The following is a 20,989-nucleotide window of genomic DNA, read 5'->3' as shown; positions in this document are numbered from 1 at the left end:
AAACATCCAGGAAGGACGTTTTTTTAAAAATTTGGTAATGTTTGTGTTGCAGCAGTTCTGGGATCGCTGCTGGATTGACTAGTCTGGTGCTGGTTTTAGAGGTGGTTTTTACACTCTGGCTCAGTGGATGTGATTTGCTGTGGTCGCATCTGTTGGTAATTAGCTGGCTATTTATCCTGGCTGGATACTAAGTTGCATTGCTGTGTATTCTCAGTTGCTTCCTTCTGACTTGGCAGTGAGAACTTCTTGGACAGCTCGGTTCCTGCTTGGACGATCCAGTGTGCTGGGACTGTGTCTCAAGCTAAGACCTGCGTTTTGTTTATTTTTCCTTATTTGCATTCATTTATTATTCATCTGTTGGGTTCGTCCTGGTCCACGTAAGGTTAGTAAGGGCCCAGGAATGAGTGCAGGCTCCCACCTATCGGCGCGATCAGTCTGCCGTGTTAGGCAAGGCTCTCTCCCTCGTCGTCACGCAGTTAGGGAAACAACTTCCAATTTATTTTGTGTTGGTTGTTGCACATTGGACACTTTGGTACATATCTGCAGGTTACTGATCCAGCACGTTCCTTGGCAGACGTAAAAGTTTGACTATTTTACTGATTGCTATATGTAAGCGAGATTAGTGCCACTTTACTAGATGGTTCCGATCTTTTTCGTTCAAGCTACATTGAACCCCTGATGATTCCGCGGTAGGACAAAATGCATTGAGATGTTTGTAATATGGACCTTTGTGTAGGACTGTAATAGGGTCTCCAGGATAGGAATATTGTGGAGCCCCCTTTTCAAGCCAATCAACCCACTTATTTCCTCATTCATTAAAGTTTGTATGGTGTATTAGGAACAGGTTTCAACTGTGACTCTTAACTTTCTCTTGTGCTCCGCAGATGTGAAATTATTGGTGTCATTGTCAACTACAGATGAGAACTGATTACAGCATTGTCATAAGACAGGAACTGGAAAGACCATTCCATTTTCTGGCATAGCAAACACTCTGTGGTCATTGTCAATTCATGTAAGCATTTATGGTATTTTGTTCTGGTGCCATGTATTTTAGTTGAGCGTTATTAGAAGTTATGTTTTATAGTGTTACAACTTTTCACCTTTTCCTGCTATATTTTATTTTAAGTGATTTTTAGCTAGGGGGCCGATACATTATTGTTGGTATAAGTTCCCTTTCCTACTTTATTAGGAATTGTATTGCAATATATAACTTATTGAGATTACCTTTCGATGATAAAAAATTCTCCTCTTATCAGTGATAGCTAAAGTTTATTCATTCAAAAATATTGGAAAGCTATCAGCCTGGTGACAATATATAAAGGGCATATTCACTCGCTTGATCCCCTATTATAGTTTCAGCTATGTCCAGTTCCCTGCTGCTATCTATTTACTGCTGCAGGAATGATATCACCAACAACGGGGACATGTGACTGCTGCAGTCATATACCAGCCTGCTCACTGGCTAATCATTGCTGTTGGTGATGTAATCACTGCAGCAGGGTGCATAAAGGGAATGGCACCTACAAAATGGAAAAAGTGGAGGATTGGATGAGTTAAGTATGCCTTCTTTTATGTTGTACCACTAGGGTGGTGAGCAGCTGTCCATGTTTTGCCTGGATAACCATTTTTAATTAAGTCTAGTTGCATAAGTAGCAGTACTATCCAACAATTTATAATTCTAAAGACTAACCTGTGCACTAGTTTATTGCTAAAAGGAAATAATATATGCAACCACTATTTGAAAGGGAAAATAATTTTCTAGCTGTTATTTATTGAAGACCACAATAGCATGATAATTTGGGGGTAATCTGGGACATCTTAGGCCTCATTCGTATGAGCGTAAAACACACGCCATATTGCCCGTGCAAAAAATTGTGGATAATATAACCTATGGACTCTTTTGAAAACATTGAGAAGGGAGAATTTTAAGCAACAAACATTGCACCTAAATAATCGGACATGCGTGACTGAAATCCTGCAACTGAAATTCCCTGCTGCCTGAAAAGAACTATCTTTGGTACATGATGCGCAGCAGTTTCCATAGAGTCCCAAGGAAGCTGGATAACAAGGAGGAGGGGGGGAAGGAGATCAGATAAACATTCCAATTGTTTAGTTTAAACTTCTAAGCAATCCAAATGGTAGATGAAGCAGATAAGGGGGGAGGAAGTGCTGCTGTGCCGCTAAACACAGAAGTACAAAATGTCCCACTATTAGCTCCTCTTAGTCTCCCTGGGGATGAGGGAACTAACAGTTTACAGTGAGACATTTAAAATGTGCTGCTCAGCTGCCCCCGAATGAGGAATTCCCTTAGGGGGAGAGAAGGAATTCCTCTGCAGGGAAACCTCTCTCCAGTGAGAGAGAGAAATGAAGGAAAGCCCCAGGGTACCTCCGTCTCTGCAGGGCTTCCATTCATCTCAGCTAGGGTTCGACTGCAGGGGAGAAAAATGAAATCCCTGTAGCAGGGAGAGAAAGGGGGTGGAGCTAGAGGGCTTCCCTGAGTGTGGGGACAGAGGGGGCAGGGCTAGATGGAATCACCCTCTAGCCCTACCCCCACCCTTTTCCCTTGCTATAGGCGAAACCATGGGATAACCCCTATAGCCCCGCCCCTGTTCTCTCCTTGCTATGGGGGAATCCCAAAGAGCCAAGGTTCGCCTGCAGGGGAGAATAAGAAAATCCCTGTAGTGTAGAGAAAGGGGGTGGGGCTAGAGGGCTTCCCTGGGTATGGGGACAGAGGGGCCAGGGCTAAATGGAACCACCCTCTAGCCCTACCCCTCTAGCCCCACCCTTTTCCCTTGCTATAGGGGAAACCATGGGATAACCCCTATAGCTCCGCCCCTGTTCTCTCCTTGCTATGGGGGAATCTCAAAGAGCCAAGCTTCGCCTGCGGGGAAGAATAAGGAAATGCCCAGCAGCGCGATGTCGGGGTTCGTCTGCAGGGGAGAATAAGGAAATCCTACGCTATTGGGGATTTCCTTATTCTCCCCTGCAGGTGAACCCCGACATCACCGCAGCAAGGATATTGATCCAGCTTGGCTGAGATGAAGGGAAGCCCTACTGAGAAGGGGGTTCCCCCATGGCTTTCCTTCATCTCTCTTTCCCCTCTCAGAGCTGCAGCGCTTGTTTTCCATGATTTGCAGCTCTCGATCGTGTGAATGGGCAATTTTACTGCTAATTAAGCTTGTGGTTTGATTATGGGGAAATTGTCTATTCATGCTATTTTTTGCACAGTTAGTCACAATTTTTTTGAGCGAGTAAGTTCGGCATGAATTTCAATTCAATAAAAACTGCCTTATGAATAGCCAAGCCAGATTTTTTTCAAATACATTAACATACCTAAAAGGCAATGCTGCATAACTAGTTATTAACTGGTTGCTGTACACATCATGAACTATAAAGGAATTTGTGGTCCATTAATTGGACTAGGAAATGACTTTCACAGCCTCAAATGTATTCACTGCAGCTCCAGGTCTTTCTTTCTTTATCAATTTTATCATGGTCAATAAGTTAACTGTTGTGGGGTCAACTCCATTGGTGGTCCAAGTTCTGGAACACCACCTGCTTCTATTGTCTGGCACTGGTTTTCATTTACTAACTCCCATTCTCTAGTCTCTCACTACAGATGTAGCAAAGTTTAACTTGAATTTTAACATGTTACAATAACTTTCTGTGCAGCTGTTTGTTTAGCATTTCAATAGCTCTACAATGGCATATGTTGTGTTAGGAAATCAATAGCTTTTCAATGGTTTGAGATAAGATAATTTGACGCAGAAAGCTATCATAGTCAGGTTAAACTTTGTTGCATCTGTACCCTTATTCCTGGTAACAACTCTTGCTAAATCTCCAACTATATCTGTTCTGCAATTATTGTTTCCTGCTAGCCACCACTAATTGGAAACTGCCTTGATCTCAGAATCCCCATTAACACCATACTGCTTTCTTACACACCACACTTCAGTCACCATGAAAACATTCCCCAACTGTCACCGTGTCTGGGTTTGGAGCCTCAAACACATGACTGCACAGGCCATGACAGCATTTGTTACAAATACCAAAGTATACAGTTATCCATGAATAATATGCATTTAGGTTACATTACCCTACACAGCTCTGTCTTAATTATCTATACTTTAACTAACTAGCTACAGTGCTTACATACAATAACTGGCCGGATAGACATTCTAGCAACAATAATCATTATCCTTATAATTAGCAACATTAGTGAACTTCACTGGAGCAAACACTGAAAACATGGTATCTTCCTAGCAGCAGTTAAGGCTCTATACAGCTTATTCAACTAGACTCTGTTAAATATGATAACTTTCCTACACTGAAAACGCTAACTTTTTCTGACCCCCTTTTATGTTCAATTTAAAGGAAATCCATCAGTAACTACTTACCTTATAAATAAATCTTCAAAATAGATCTGAAGAGAACTCTATCCATACCTGTAGTTCAATTCACAGTGCTGCCAAGGCTCACCAAATCTCTGCTTTGAGGGCTCAGTCAGACGAACGTTCTTTTTGCGCACCTATGTGCACAAAAAAAAGCGTTCCACACATTATCAAAATGCATGTGACCATAGTTCCATGTCCATTGCTTTCAATGGGGGAAGCGCTGCTGCCACTGGCCCCATTGAAAGCAAAGGAATGCAGGCAACCCTCGCAGTGATTTTGGGGGAAGGGCTTGAAACATACGCCCTTCCCTGAAAATCATCCCTAGATGTAGAAAAAAAAACATTACTCACCTAGCAGCGCTGTCCAGACTCCGGCGCATCTTCTCTCTTGCATGCCGGCACTGATCTAAAGCACTTTTTTCTAGCCGGGGATTTAAAAATCCCGCTTCTTGAAAGTGCTGGTCTGATTGGCTGAACGCTCAGCCAATCACAGGCAGCACTCAGCCATTCATTGAATGGCAGCTGAGCGATGCCTATGATAGGTCACAGTACTTAGCCAATCAGAGGCAGCCCTCAGCCATTCATTGAAAGCAATGGAAGAACATCACGATCCTCTGCCACAGCTGTGACAGGGGATTCTTTCGTCCCCGCGGGGAGTCCAATCATCACTGAAGACTGTGACAGTGCTGTCACAGTGTTCAGTGACGAGGGGCCCCCTTCCTCAGAGATTCAATATGTGCAGCACAGACCTTGCCGGTACACGCATGTCCTATCTTTTGCAGGTGCAAAGATTTTGCGCCTGTAAAAAACGGACATGTGAACACCGCATAGGAAATTAATGGTTGTATCAGACACACTTTTTTTTGCGGACATAGGTGCGTGCAAAAAAAAAAAAAATGCTCCTCTGGCTTCTGATAATGAAAACCAAAGCATCTGATGGGCGGTTCACATGTTGAGACTAGTTTTGCACCTCTTTCCCTCACTGAGCCAAAGTCCAGTCCCTTTCACTGACTGTGCCATGCTTTTGGATTAGGAGCAAGCACAGTGACTAAAACACATGGCATCTCCAGTGTCTAAGACGTCAAGTCCTAGTGAAGGGTTGACATTTCAGTTTAATGAAAGGAAAGAGAGCCGGACCACTTCCATCATGTGAACTGCTAATTGGACGGTTTGCACTTAATTAGTATATTATGAAAGCCATGTTAAAACAGAGATTTGGAGGCCTTGGACAACACTGTGAAGAGAACTACAGGCATGGATGTTCCTAAGTGTATCTGATGCATTTGGACACTGTTTGTTAAAGGGGTTGTCCCACGCCGAAACGTTTTTTGTTTTTTTTTGCATAGCCCCCCGTTCAGTGCAGGACAAACCCAAGGGATGTGGTGAAATAAAAAAAAAATTTTTACTTACCCGAATCCCCTCTCTGCAACTTCTTCCTTCTTTTCCTCAGATGGCCACCAAGATGGCCGCCGGGATCTTCACCCACGATGCACCGCGGGTCTTCTCCCATGGTGCACCGTGGGCTCTGTGCGGTCCATTGCCGATTCCAGCCTCCTGATTGGCTGGAATCGGCACACGTGACGGGGCAGAGCTACGCGATGACGCGTAGAAGGGGGCGGAGCCAGAACGCCGCTCGTGCCCGGACCGACCAGAAGGGAGAAGACCCTTCTGCGCAAGTGCGTCTAATCGGGCGATTAGACGCTGAAATTAGACGGCACCATGGAGACGGGGACGCCAGCGCAGGGAAGGTAAGTGAATAACTTCTGTATGGCTCATATTTAATGCACAATGTATATTACAAAGTGCATTAATATGGCCATACAGAAGTGTATAACCCCACTTGCCATCGCGGGACAACCCCTTTAAATAAAGGCAGAGTTTTTTCTTCATGTATTTTTGTGTGTCATGCCATCGGGACTGGACAATGCGAGCCTGAGCTCCGGGAACCACTGCCGCAGATGATAAAGTGCTGTTTGAGGTGAAGGAGAGGTGAGCAAAACTCTTTTATATTTTATGTATTACAGGCATGGATGGTTTTCTACCTATGTCCTACCTATACCTAGGTTTTGTTTATTAGTGGAAAAGGTATTTACAGACTTCCCTAAATGTGTTTCAAACCACTAATATATTATTTGTGACACATGATTGGCTACAAAGTCATCTCAAAATGGGTCCCATTACTATGTCAGAGCCTGGACCCATCAAAAGGATCCTCTGGTATTCTGATGGACCAACATCATGGTGGCCTGAGACGGTATAGCTCTTTTCACAATACAATTGCAGCTCTCCCCACCCTCTCCAACCCAGATTTCTGTCTTCTATGCAAAAAATTGTAGAGGGATGGGAGCTAGGATGGAACCATAGGGTTTAATGTGTAAAATAGAGACCTTTTTGGTCGCCTTGTTACATGGTTTGTGTCCCTGTCAGTCTTTTCAGTTGCATAGAAAAGCATGGAGGACATCACCATTCCATTCAGTTTAAAAAGACTGTCAGGGAGGGGTGTAACTATAGGGGATGCAGTTGATCCTGGGCCCAGGATTCTTCCATAAGGCCTATCTTCTCTATATAGTAAGCCTAATAGTATGTATAAAGCATTATAGTTGGGGGCCCTGTTACAGATTTTGCATTGGGGCCCAGAAGCTTCAAGTTATGCCCCTGATGGAAACCATGGGAATCAGAGACCAAAGGGGTCTCTATTTCACACATTAACCACTATGGTTCCATCCTGGTTTCCCTTCCTATGCAGATTTCTGCATAGAAGAGAGAAACCCAGGATGAAGATTCAGGTGGAGACAAAATTGTACTGGGAAAATAGCATAACTATTGCTGCATCAGAAGATATCCCACAAAAACATTTAACCATAGGTAGACCTGATCCATCGGCTTGCTTTGTTGTTGCTTTAGAAAATATTATTCTCCTATCCAAAATATTTTTATTAGAAGCATACTTCATATTCTTCTACCAAATTTACATAATATACTGCATATATGAACCTCACAACATAATAGTTCTAATATGATTCAATATAATATCTGATTAGGATTTCTATAGTACTGTCTGCAGTCAGGCTAGAAACATTTCATATCATTTTTATTTTACAATTAGTAAAAAATATTTGAAATTCCTGGTGGAACAAGCTTTAGAAAATTAATGATCTGTAAGTCATTGTGTGCAATATTTCTCATATAAGAGTTTCCATTTATTCAGAAGTAGTAATTGTTACATATCTCCCTATTTAGACAACATTATTCGAGGAAGACTGGTTTTATTATGCAAGTGTGTACATCCACCAGAGACTAAAAATATTGAGGTATTCAGCTGGATAAGGGGGGTATTTAAAATTATGCATGTTTATGAGATACAAAGATAAACAAAATATGCCTATTTATTTTATTCTATGCCAAATCTGATGGTACAAGCCACAATGGAGAATTGCTTTTCAGTTTTCAAATGCAATCTGCCTTAGGAAACACGCACATGGGTAATTTGCTGCAGAAGTGCCAAATGCTATCTTTACATAAATTAGCAAGTCGGTAAATTAGCAAGCTTACTTTTTATTGAAATAAAACATAATAGCCTAAGTGTACTTATGGGTACACTTTACATCACACACCTGTTAAAACTACTTGTTATACACAATCATTACAGCAGCCTTTAGTTTCTAAAACAATAGTGCAACACTATAGCACACAGCATTTGGGAATACCCACCTAAAAAAATAGCAAACCAGATGGTTTTACACAGAGACACCAAGCACGTTACAATAGAAGAGATGAACTACCTATCAAGCAAGTACAATACATAGACATTTTGTAGGGTGAGAGCTCTAATTCACATGAGGCCATAGAGTTGAGAAAAAGTCACAAGCATGTGACTTTCATCCGACTTTTGCAAGATATACTGCATAGATATATAATCAAACTACTAACGACCACTTGTCAGTGAGTATGTGAGTGCTTCTCATGCTCCACCCCTGGTAATATCATCATTCTGCCCCTGGTGGTGTCTTTGGAGGTCCTACAACATATATAAAACACAGAGCCTGACCGACAGAAGAACACCACAGTTAGGGCTCTTGGAAAGCTTATGAGAATACAACTAAGCCGTTATCTCAGATACAACTCAGCGATCCTGACAGAAGACACTGACCCACCACCGAGATCTGGTGGGCTGAAGGACCTGTGGTGATGTCACTGCTTTGGGAGGAGCCAAGCTGTGTTTGTCTTATGTGGGAATCAAGATGAATGTAGCAGAGCTGTGTGTGTGATGTGTGGGGATCATAATGGATGTAACCATGTAGCAGAGCTGTGTGGTGCATTCCGCCACCAGAAACACTGGTACTATAATTTCTTAATAATTACTAGTATATCCATAATTACCACATGTAAAAAGCACAAAGCCAATAGCCACATGTAAAAACATATCTTTTCTAGAGCAACCATATACGATGTGTGGATCCTCATCTTGCATGTAAAATGCATTTTGTAAAAACACCCTCAGGACCTCTATTGTATACAGCAGATTTTGCAGATTTACTGCAGAATTTGGTGCAGATTTGCCACAGATTTCAACACGCATCAAAATGTGTGAAATTTGTGCGGAAAATCTGCATCATAAATTGATATGCTGTGGATTTTAAATCCACACTGCAGGTCAATTTATGTGGAAATGTCATCACCGTTGCTTGTACTGTAAAATGCTGCAGATTTCCCACAGGCAATTCCACTAAAGAAGATTTGCAGAATTTATGGTATTTGTGAAAGCAACGAAAAATTCTGCATAATTTTCAGTAAAAGCCATGCAGAAGAGATTTCTAAAATTTCCTTCACATGCTGCAGAAAATTTCAAAATTTTTTGAAAACACTGCGAATCTAAATCTAAAGCATGTCTATTCATGATATGGATTTATGCTGCAGATTTTAATCCTTTAACCCCTTGGTGACAAAGCTGGTTTGCACCTTAATGACCAACTAATTTTCCAGTTTTTTTTATTGTAACATTCCAGTAGCCGTAACGTTTCATTTTTTCCATCAACGTAGCCTTATGAGGGCTTGTTTTTTGTGGGACAAGTTGTATTTTCTAATGGCATCATTTTTGGGTACGTGTATTGCAACTTGTATTAATTTGTTTTAGAGGTTAAGGGGAAAAAAGAAATTCTGCAATTTGTTTTTTGGATTTCATTTTTACGGCCTTCAGTGTGCAAAATAAATAATGTGATAACATTACTCTCTGGGACAGCACAATTCCGTGATACCAAGTTTATAAAGTTTTTTATGTTTTAATATTTTTGTACACAAAAAACACTTTTTTTTTTTATTTTTTTTTTTTGTTGCTGCACTCCAAGAGCCATAGCATTTTATTTTTCCATAAATGGAGCTCCTGAAGGGCTATTTTTTGCAGTACGAACTCTAGTCTTCAATTATCAAGAATATACAACATTTTGATTGCTTTTCATAACATTTTTTTCTAGAGGCAAGAATAATAAAATCTGCAATTCGGCTTGTTTTTTATTTTCACTTCCAACAGAGTTCACCGTGCAGTATAAATGATAGGTGAAATTTAATCTAAAGGCCAGTATGATTACACAAATTCCAAATTTATATAGTTTGGGGTTTTTTGCAACTTTTTCACACTTTTTCCTTTTGAATATATTTTTTCTTTATTACTGCATTCAAGGACCCCCAACATTTTTCTTTCCTGTCAACGGTGTTATGTGAGTTTTTTTATTTACATGAGTTGTTGTACTTTTCAATAGTACAATTTGGTGATTCATGTGACGTTTTGATCACTTTCTATTCTGTTTTTTGTAAGGCGAGATAGGCAAAATTAGTTATTTTGGCCATTTTTTTTTCATGGTGTGCATTTTGCAGGTTAAATAACGTTTTTCTTTGTATGTAACCTAAAGCAAGTAAACTGCATATCCTTGCGTTATAATATATGGGAGGTAATACATTAGTGTTTTAAAGTTCAGTTCTAGATTCAGAAACGGGCATAATTATAACATACAATCCCTTGTGGTCTCGAACTGATTTGGTTCAAAATTTCATCAAGCAGCAACTAAGATCCAAACTATATTTCTAAATCCTGCCAATTATTTTTGTTGAAGACCCAGAGAATATTTTTTAAAAATGACTAACAGGCACATCTGAGCTCTTGATTAAAGGGTTTTCCTGAGTTAATTATTCTGTAGATTCTTGGGTCCCCCATTTCAGCATTCTAGCATCCGATTGGTCATGTCATGTCCCGTAAAACCTGTCGCATGTTCTACATTAGAAGCCCCTGGCAGGTTTACGGGAGGTCATCAGTGACATCCCTGCCAGGCCTTCTACTGGCTACATCGGTCATTGGGTAAACAAACTATGTGACCACTGCAGCACTTGTATAGAGAACACTGGAGGACTGAGAGAGTGTGGTGGGAGGGCATCACAGTAGCAGGGGGTGAGAATTGTGCTCATTTTTTCTGTACTTGGCATTCCACCACTGCTACCAATGCTTCCAACTGCCACCAATTACCCCAAAAAAACCTTTAATTTCACCATAATATCTAGTAGAGATGAGCGAGCGTACTCGGAAAAGCACTACTCGCTCGAGTAATTTGCTTTATCCGAGTATCGCTGTGCTCGTCCCTGAAGATTCGGATGCCGCTGCGGCTGACAGGTGAGTCGCAGCGGGGAGCAGGGGAGAGCAGGCGGGAGAGAGGGAGAGAAAGATCTCCCCTCCGTTCCTCCCCGCTCTCCCCTGCAGCTCCCCGCTCCGTGCTGGCACCCGAATCTTCAGGGATGAGCACAGCGATACTCAGATAAAGCAAATTACTCGAGCGAGTAGTGCTTTTCCGAGTACGCTCGCTCATCTCTAATATCTAGTAAAAATGTGCCATTTATCTATCTATCTGGCTACACATTTTGTTTTAAAGAAAAGTTATTTTACCATTGGATCTTCTACAGTTAACTTAGGATTCAGAAAGGCATGAATAGAATATACATTGTTTCTCTATTCTCCATGACTATGTTAAAGTGGTTTTAAACAATTCTTGTCAATAAGAAATTGTGCTTTCACACAACATTCTGACATAGAAATATTGGCCATATTAAACGTGTTTATTTCAGCAGAAGCCAATTGTTGAGTCTATACTCAGAAGACACCCTGAAAACACATTGACTGACAGTGCAATATTCCTTCTCATCCACATTTCCACTTTACGCTCTTGTCATTTTCTACTTTTAATCAAAACAAGACGATGAGTGTGATTTTGTACACATTGTTGCTAAGAAGTCTTCACCGTACAGCAGACTGCAGAGCATCAAACCCAAGGAAGTTTTGCGACAATGAGCATCAATAAACTTTTCCAACTTTCTATTTAGTGTAGCACATAGTGAACTAATGCTTCACTCTGCTAAAGACTGGGAAGATTTATGAGTTTAATTTATGATTTCTCCTCAGACGACTTTGAAATTTTAACATCTATGTACTGCAATCCGCTTTAGTACTCCTCAGCTTGCAATTATTTGTGTCTGCAAATATTGCCCTAGTCATTAACTGCATCTATTATTGATGAGCTTTGTCCTATTATCTGGCGCACTGAATAAAATCCACGTTAATGTGGGATGAAGTCTCTAAGAATAACAGTAAAAACTAAAGCAAGACATATAAAGAAAATAGAGAGACACACCAAGCACATAAAAAGATCAAAAACAATTTACCAGTACATTTACATGGATGTGAAGATTTTATGTAGACATTGTAAATTGGAGTACTACAACTAATATCATTTTTAAGCCCATTACAAGGTGATGGAGTCATTTTTTTTACCTTTTATTAATATATTTGAAGCCTAAGAAGTTCCAGTAATTTATTCTTACCTCTGTGCCTTCTCTCCGTACTAAGGTATTTAATATGGACCTCTTACTACTAAATTAACATAACTGACTTAAATGTTTTATAAATTAGCCTTCTCTAATTGCTGTGTAATAATCTGCACTCTAGTCTGAAATCATCTCTAGGAACACTTGACCACTGAGTCAATGCATTTAAAGGTCACATCACCAATTTTTTTCTTTTATAATATAAGCATATGACAGTATATACTGCCGGAAATTATATTCAATCGTCACATTTTAATATTTATATCCCTTGCCCTGAAAAACTTTCATATTTTAACATATACCTGATATACCGAAACAGCATAACTACCATGGGGCCTATAGTGGCGGGTTTGGCTCTATTACCTCAGTTTAACTCTACAGTTGAAAGGGAAAACGGTTTAACGGTTATGCTATCATATTGTGCCAGGCTCTTCTGTCCCAGAATTTAAAGGCTATGAATACCTCTGTGGGTTTTTTTTCTTTAAATCTGTGTTTCTATAGAAAAATAATATTTATGTTTGAATGTTAGTAAAAAATTTAAATCATTAATAGAGATGAGCGAGCACACTCGGATAAGGCAGTTACTCAAGTGAGCATCACTTTTCTCGAGTAACTGCATTCTCGCTGAGCAGGCTCAGGGGGGCAGCGGTGGTAGTGGGGGGGAGAGAGATCTCTCTCTCTTTCCACCCCCCGCCGCCCCCCCGAGCCTACTCAGACGAGAATGCAAGTACTCGTAAAGAGCGATGCTCGCTCATCTCTAATCACTAAGTTTCTAGGCTTGACCTGTGTCCCATTACAGAAGTAGCTGGAGCACAGAGATTTTTGTACAGTCAGTTAGTTTGATGGACTATGGAACTAATGACAGGAAGGGGGTAGAAAGCTGAATATTTACTAAACAACAAGTTGGGGGATGTCATTTATAGCTACCCAATTGGAGAGTTGAAGAAGGAGACTGTCAGATGCTTTTATGACCCTAACTAACCTTAAAGTGCCGAAGTCACCGCTGCTGTGTGTAATTATAAGTGATGTCAGCCAACTCTGTAGGCTCCTGTCATTGATAAGTCATTCACTGTTACTGCTCACACTGCTGTCCGAACAGTCAGATTTCTTCCCCAGCTCAGCTTAAGGTGCTTTTAGAAAGAATGATTATCGTTCAAAAAAATCATTCAAACGAACAAAAGTGAATCATTTGGTCTAAACATGAACCAATGACTGAGCGATGAGCAATAATCATTCACTTTTCAATCACCATTCATTTTATGCAGGCCTAAAAACCATTGTTGGCTCCCTCATTTATCATTCGGTTTAAACGGTGCTCGTTCAGTCCCTCTCATTTGCTTATACAGTGAATGGGAAAGACTGAATGAGCCTGAAAGATTAACTTAGAACAAGCCAACAATGTATTGGCCTGTCTAAAAAGGCTGAATGAAAGCGAATGAGGAAGCAGTGACGTCACTATCTTGTTCGCTCATTCAAATCGACTCATCTAAAAGGATACTCATCACTGACGGGAGCCTATGGAGCTGGCTGGCATCACTTATAATCACACACACAGCAGCAGTGACCACCCACACTTTGAGGTTAGCTAGGGTCATAAAAGCATGAGTTAGAAAGTGTCCGACAAGTTTCCTTAAACCCACCTTCCCTTTCTGTAGCTGTAAATGACAGCCCCCCTCCACTCCAACCTGTCTAGTGCATATACAGATCTCAGTACAAGAATGATCCAGCTATCGTTATAATAGGACACAGGGAAAGCCTAGATAGTAAATTATTGAAAGAGTCTTAGTAACATTCAATTGCAAATATAATTTTTATGTACTAAAAAGACATGAATTTAGAGAGAAAAAAGCAAGCAAAGGGGTCCATAGCCTTTAACCCCTTAGTGACGAAGCCTGTTTGCGCCTTAGTGACGGAGCCAAATTTTGAAAATCTGACATGTGGAAGTTACAGAGATCGAACCACATCAATATTATATAAAATTCTAATATGCCATGCATAGGGAGGAATTTACTTAAACGGGCATTGATACGCAGATCTAAACCAAGACAGATCTGGAGTAAAGCACATCATGTTTATTAAGAGGCACACGCTTCTCTTGACGTATGGTTGGCCATTGCGTGCACTAGAATGAAAGCTACACCAGCTATGAACTAGTTAAAGTTTCAGCTATAAATTATGCCAGATTCCTGTGTAAATTATAGTAAATCTAACTAGTCTGAGGCCATACCCCTTTTTTGTTAAGCCTTGCTCACTTCTAATAAAGTGGCAAGCAGGGTGTAAAAAGACACAAATGTAGCACAACTGGCATAAAAGTTTATGTGACTTCCCCCCACAGACTTTCCTTCCCCTGGGGCAAAGATTCTATTCACTGCTCTAGCCATATATCTAAATACCCTGGCGAAAACTGAGAAGCTTGTGCACAAGACACCCAGAGTGAATACCTTGCCGGCCACCCGCTAGCTATGTCCCTGGATTAAAATATGAACCAGAAGTTAGAAAGGGCATTTATGGCCTCTTTCCTCCCAACCAGTTATGCAACTGCTGCCCATAATTACTTTTAGATTTCATATTAAAGTAAAGGAAATTACTGAAATCGAAAAACAACATTGTTTAAGAAATTAATAGTTAGTCTCATTTTCAGAGAAAAACCATGTAGAGTAAAAAGTTTCTATATCATTCTGGGAATGATGCATTTAGATTCTATACTAATATGCTGTATAATTATTACCAACAGACTCAAAGACATTAAATTATGTAACATGGTTAGGTGTATCCATTAACCACCTCCTTCTCTTATTTGCATAGCAACGCCCATATGACTAGAAATAGAAATGAGCGAGCATACTCGCTAAGGACAATTACTCGAGTGAGTATTGTCCCTAGCGAGTATCTGCCCGCTCGGAAGAAAAGATTCGGGTGCCGGCGCAGGTGAGCGGTGAGTTGTGGGGGGGAGAGAGGGAGAGAGAGATCAACCCTCCGTTCCCCCCTGCTCTCCCTCGCTGCTTTCCACCCCCCGCCGGCATCCAAATCTTTTCTTCCGAGCGGGCAGGTACTCGCTAAGGACAATGCTCGCTCGAGTAATTGTCCTTAGCGAGTATGCTCGATAATCTGTAACTAGAAACCAAACACATAATCGAGTCATAGGTCATCCATTTAAGAATTAAGATATCTTTAGTATTACCAAAAAAGTAAAAACTATTTTTTAATAAATACTTCCAAATAGAATAGAAATTGACACATACAAAGTATGCTCCAGGTGATACCAAAATATGCATATCCAGAAACAGATCCATACCGTGTTTCCCCGAAAATAAGACACCCCCGAAAATAAGACACCCCCCAAAATTAGCAGAAGTCCCAAATATAAGGCACCCCCCGATAGTAAGGCATAGTAAAGTGTGCAGGCAAGTCAAGATGCCTGTCCCCTGCTGCCATCCCCGTTGTCTCCTACCTCCAGATGTATAGGTAGATCTGCAGAGCTCCCCCTGGTAGCCGGAAGCTGCAATACCATCCCTGCTTACAAGTGGTACAGAAACTTCTGTCTGCAGACAGGTACGTTACTTTACAGCCCTTTTTTTTTTATGGCTCTGTGTGTCAGGCAACCTGTGTGTGATTCTTAAGGCTGGGTTCTCACAGAGCGTATTTCCAGCGGAAATTTCGCAGTTTGGCCACAGCGATAAACAGCGAGATTTCCGCCGGGAAAGCGCTGCTTCAAAACCCACGGCACTCAGCCGCTTGTTTTGAAGCGACCTGGCTGCACGCTTTTCCGTTTCTGTGGCCAGTAAATCCGCACCACAACACCGGCTTCTCCCAGCTTTGTCATGACAGATTTGCTGTCCCATGTGGACGAGATTTCTGAGAAATTTCGTCCACAAAGCTGGCCAATTGAGGGATTAGTGGCCACAGACGGATTTGCCGTGGCGAAATAAGACACCCCCTGAAAATAAGACATAGCGCATATTTGGGAGCAAAAATTAATATAAGACGCGTCTTATTTTCGGAGAAACAGGGTATTAGCCCCACATAATACACATACATTGTCTACTTTCATAATTTTGTCCCCACATTACACATACAAAATAACTAAAATAACTGCATTATAGTACAGCACATTTATCAAACTACTAACGATGACCTGTCCGTCCATGTGTGAGTAAGTGGGTTTGTGAGTGACTTACATGTTTGACCCCTGATCACATGACAGTGATATCATCACAGGTCCTGTACGCACACGACTGCTGTCTAGCTAGGTGATTGTTAGTATTTCATAGCAACTAGGGCTGAAGTGGTTTTGTAGTCCGCCCATATTCTGCACAAGGATGTAGGACCTTTGATGACTTCACTGTCATGTGATCAGGGGCAGAGAATATAAGTCATTCACTCAGGATTAGCATTACCACCATGTGATCAGGGGCGGAGCATGACGGTGATGTCATCACAAGTCCTTCATCTCCAGTGCTGTGCTGCTTCTGATCTCTGTTGTATGGGATGAACAATGTATGCAACAGTGCTGTGTGTGTGATGTTCGTGCATGTAGCAAAGATATAAGAAACAATGGCAAACGCAGGTGGCATAACTAACCTCACATAATCAAGCACAAAGTATCTATGCAATCAATCAGGCAATATGGCATAATACATATATGTTGGATTAAAACCCAGCCCAGACTCCCTGGCACGCATTTTGTAATGCTACCTCAAGGGAATGTCCGCCCTTATATAGTAATCTGCAATGAGATCCACTTATTGCATATTAGATAGCACATGCACTCAGGAAAAATGCAGCACATAACCCTGTCCGAGCAATCACGTGACACACATTGCAGATCCATGATATTACCGGATTCCAGACTCACAGTAGCAAATTCACTAGCTTTTAACCCTTTCCAATCCACTGTGACGTCTGAAGACATTATGATTTAAGGCTGCATAGCTCTGATGTTGGAAGACGTCCGTCAGGGTTCTCTTACTGTATATTGCCAGCCTCTCTGCTATCGGAGCCTATCCAATAGGTCACCTAATGCAGTACTGGCTTTAGCCAGCAGATAGCATCATTGTATAATGGCAGAAAAAGAGTAAGCCCCCTAGGAAAGCCAGGATACAAATTGGATTCGAAAGGGTTAACATGTTACCACATGCAGAAACCAAAGGGTCTTATGGTCAGGTGCATTGACCGAGTATGTTGTTGTGTCAGAGGGGGAAATGCAAAACAGATGTTACCTAAATTGGAGTGTAAATGGATTGTTACTTTGGGCTCTATGACCCGACCCCTCTTGGTTTAAATAAACAACTAAGTTTTATCCCATTTTTGTAACTTGCTGGTCTCCAGTTAATTTTAATATATATTTTTTTACTTTTCTTATTTTATTTATTTTTGTATGTGGTTTTCTTTTTACGTGTAGGTACTCACATTTTTTGACTGTCCTGTTATCCTTAATAATGATGGATATTCCAGAATTCGACATGGAAAATGGTTATATTTATCTTCTGCAATTGGTTTGGACACATGAGAATTTGAGACTATCTACAGAGCAGAGGAGGATTTTATGTAGTTCACATCACGAAATGTAATATTTCTGGAATTTATCAGATGCTCATTAATACTTGATTGTGATATATTATGGAATGGATCATTACTTTGATCACTATTAGATAGTTTTTTACAAGTTATTTATCATCATTGCGGTTGCAGCGTTATGTGCATGCACGCTGGAATGAGAACTGGTTACTCAGAGAGCGGCATCAGTTAGTGGCACTGTGCAAATCTGGGATCCGGTGACCTCATGGATCTCTGACGCACGTGTCACGTGATTGCCAGGGTGGGGGTCATGTGCTCCATTTTTCCAGGGTGCATGCAATAACTAATATACAACAGGTGTGTCTCATTGCAGATTACTATGTAAGGGAAGACAAAATAATCAGGTGCACATTCCCCTGAGCAATCAGGGAGTTTGGTGTCGGATTTTATTCCATCATATGGGTATGATAGTATTATGCAATATCGCCTCATTGATCCCATAGATACTTTGTGATTATTTGAGATTGCTTATTTTACCTGCGTTTGCCATTGTATTTTATATCTGTATGGGCGGTGGTATACTATAATGCAGTTATTTTCTATGTGTACTGTGGGGTCATTTTATATAAGGAAACCGTATATTATGTGGGGCTAGTATGGATCTGCTTGTGGGTAGGCATATTTTGCATCACCTGGATGTATTAATTAATACTGCATTTGCATTTTACTATAGTATATTTTAGATTACTAGGCTTTAGTAGTGTGAGGTCTTCTTTCTGCATGCGACAAGCATATCTATCATAGCTATTAATCTATATGTAATGATATACTAAGAGCTATTTATCCACCCCAGTGCACTAGGGCAGTGTTTCTCAACTCCGGTCCTCAGGCACCCCCAACAGGTCATGTTTTCAGGATATCCTATAGTAAGAACCCCTGTGGCAATGTCTGAGGCACCGACAATAATTACATCACCTGTGCAATACTGAGGATATCCTGAAAACATGACCTGTTGGAGTATCTTAAAGGGGTTGTCCCGCGAAAGCAAGTGGGGGTATACACTTCTGTATGGCCATATTAATGCACTTTGTAATGTACATTGTGCATTAATTATGAGCCATACAGAAGTTATTCACTTACCTGTTCCGTTGCTAGCGTCCCCGTCTCCATGGTGCTGTCTAATTTTCAGCGTCTAATCGCCGGATTAGACGCGCTTGCGCAGTCCGGTCTTCTTCTTTTCTGAATGGGGCCGCTCGTGCCGGAGAGCGGCTCCTCGTAGCTCCGCCCCGTCACGTGCCGATTCCAGCCAATCAGGAGGCTGGAATCGGCAATGGACCGCACAGAAGACCTGCGGTCCACCGAGGGTGAAGATCCCGGCGGCCATCTTCACCAGGTAAGTAAGAAGTCACCGGAGCGCAGGGATTCAGGTAAGCACTATCCAGTTTTCTTTTTTAACCCCTGCATCGGGTGTGTCTCGCGCCGAACGGGGGGGCTATTGAAAAAAAACAAAAAACGTTTCGGCGCGGGACAACCCCTTTAAGGACTGGAGTTTAGAAACACTGTCCTTGTGTTCTTCATATGTGTCGGTTTGTAATCTATTTGAATGTGTTTATTAAAAAATAGTTTTTACTATTTTGGTAATAATAGAGATAGATTAATTCTTAAGTTGGTGGCGTATTCCTTTATTTTGTGTTTTAGTTTCTAATATGCTGTATAAGTGAACAACTTTTTCAGTTAATATATGATATGTTTTAGGAGAACTAAATCGATAGCTTTTATTTCAGTGTTGATAGAGTTATTGACTGATCTTGTATTGAACAATGAGAATACAGATTTAAAAAGCTGTCAATATCCCTATGTGGGACTAAAGAGCAGCATTTAAAACTACATACATAAGGTGAGACTACTACATTCTGGTTCCTATCAACATCCACCCCCTCGTAAGTCCTATTCCTCACCCAAATGCCCCATGGCTGTTCAGGACCCCCAAACATCTATCGGAGTATTTAAATGCTGCTGTCAGAATTGAATGCAGATCTCAGCTGTTTGCAATCGGCTGTCAGCTGTCAAGGACAGCTTAGACTAGCCGTGTATGGAGCGGACTCCAGTCCCAATCCTGTTCCATGCAAAACTTGTGCACCCACATTAACACATATGTTCTGGGGCACTAAGAGGTTAAAGTAATGTATTTGCATGCAACACAAACCTAAATACCAGGGAAGTCTATACTTTTTATTTTGTGCTTAAAATTAAAAAAAAAAAAGAAAGGTTTCCACTGAAGTAGTGGGTGGTAGAAATTAAGTAGCTTAAGGGCTCAGTCACACGGGCGCATCGGCACTCGTACACCGGCGCTGATGCGCCCGTGTGACAGTTAGAAGACGGCCATACCTGAAGATGACCGTCTCTCTTCAGCGCTGATCATAGAACACATGACCGGCAATGGAGCTGGTCACATGTTCTTCCTCCCGGCGCTGCAGAGAGACGGCCGTCTTCAGGTACGTCCGTCTGCTGGCTGCAGTCACACGGGCGCCGATGCGCCCGTGTGACTGAGCCCTTAGTCTCCTATGGCTTGGAAGTGTCATAATAAAATAGAATGTTTACAAAACAAAAGATAAACTAAGATTGCCATGTACCTGATCATCCCACTGATTCTAATGCATTGTATCACCAAACCTTTACATGCTTTGTGTTAAATTTATTGAATTGTTGCCCTCCAAATATGACAGCTAAAGTGGAGAGACATAGCACACAATAAACAGCACATTCTGTCCCATGTTTTATTCAGAAGGAAATCCCTGCTAATTCAATAGGGGAAAAAAGCATTGATATCAAAGGACTTTCCATTGGGTCACATCTCCGCACACCATCTCTGTTGAGTGTCACCTTTTTCTCAAAGGAGTCCAATCCGTGCTACATCTCATTTGTAACGAAGGTTTATCTCTCTTATGCTTAAGACATGCACAATATAATTCTATTTCATGCACTAAGCTGTGGAATCGGGTACAGGACATTTGAAAGCAGTATCTTAGGAATCATCTTTCATTGAATTCACAGGATATCTTAAAAAGACATGACAACTTGATAATGCTTACTTTCTCTTGCTCAGTTTATGCAATGCATTCTTGTTCTTGACAATTCGAAGCTCCTGATAAGAAGGTTTCTGACATAACAATCCAATTGGATTTCCTTGCTTGCACCGCTCTGAATGCTCTAAAA

At 41.1% G+C, this 20,989-nt stretch overlaps 1 protein-coding gene across 1 annotated transcript in view; it reads right to left on the bottom strand.

The window, feature by feature from the left end:
• Positions 1–20,989, bottom strand: part of LOC136610023 (dynein axonemal heavy chain 3-like) — a 1,175,415-nt gene that overhangs the window by 1,084,091 nt on the left and 70,335 nt on the right. Inside the window, exon 4 of the mRNA XM_066589293.1 lies at positions 20,866–20,983. Within this exon, the coding sequence (XP_066445390.1) occupies positions 20,866–20,983 (118 nt within the window). The remainder of the gene's footprint in view (positions 1–20,865; positions 20,984–20,989) is intronic.

Source organism: Eleutherodactylus coqui, chromosome 2 (assembly GCF_035609145.1).
Source record: "Eleutherodactylus coqui strain aEleCoq1 chromosome 2, aEleCoq1.hap1, whole genome shotgun sequence".
Lineage (NCBI taxonomy): Eukaryota > Metazoa > Chordata > Amphibia > Anura > Eleutherodactylidae > Eleutherodactylus > Eleutherodactylus coqui.
This window is presented reverse-complemented; position numbering and strand designations above follow the sequence as displayed.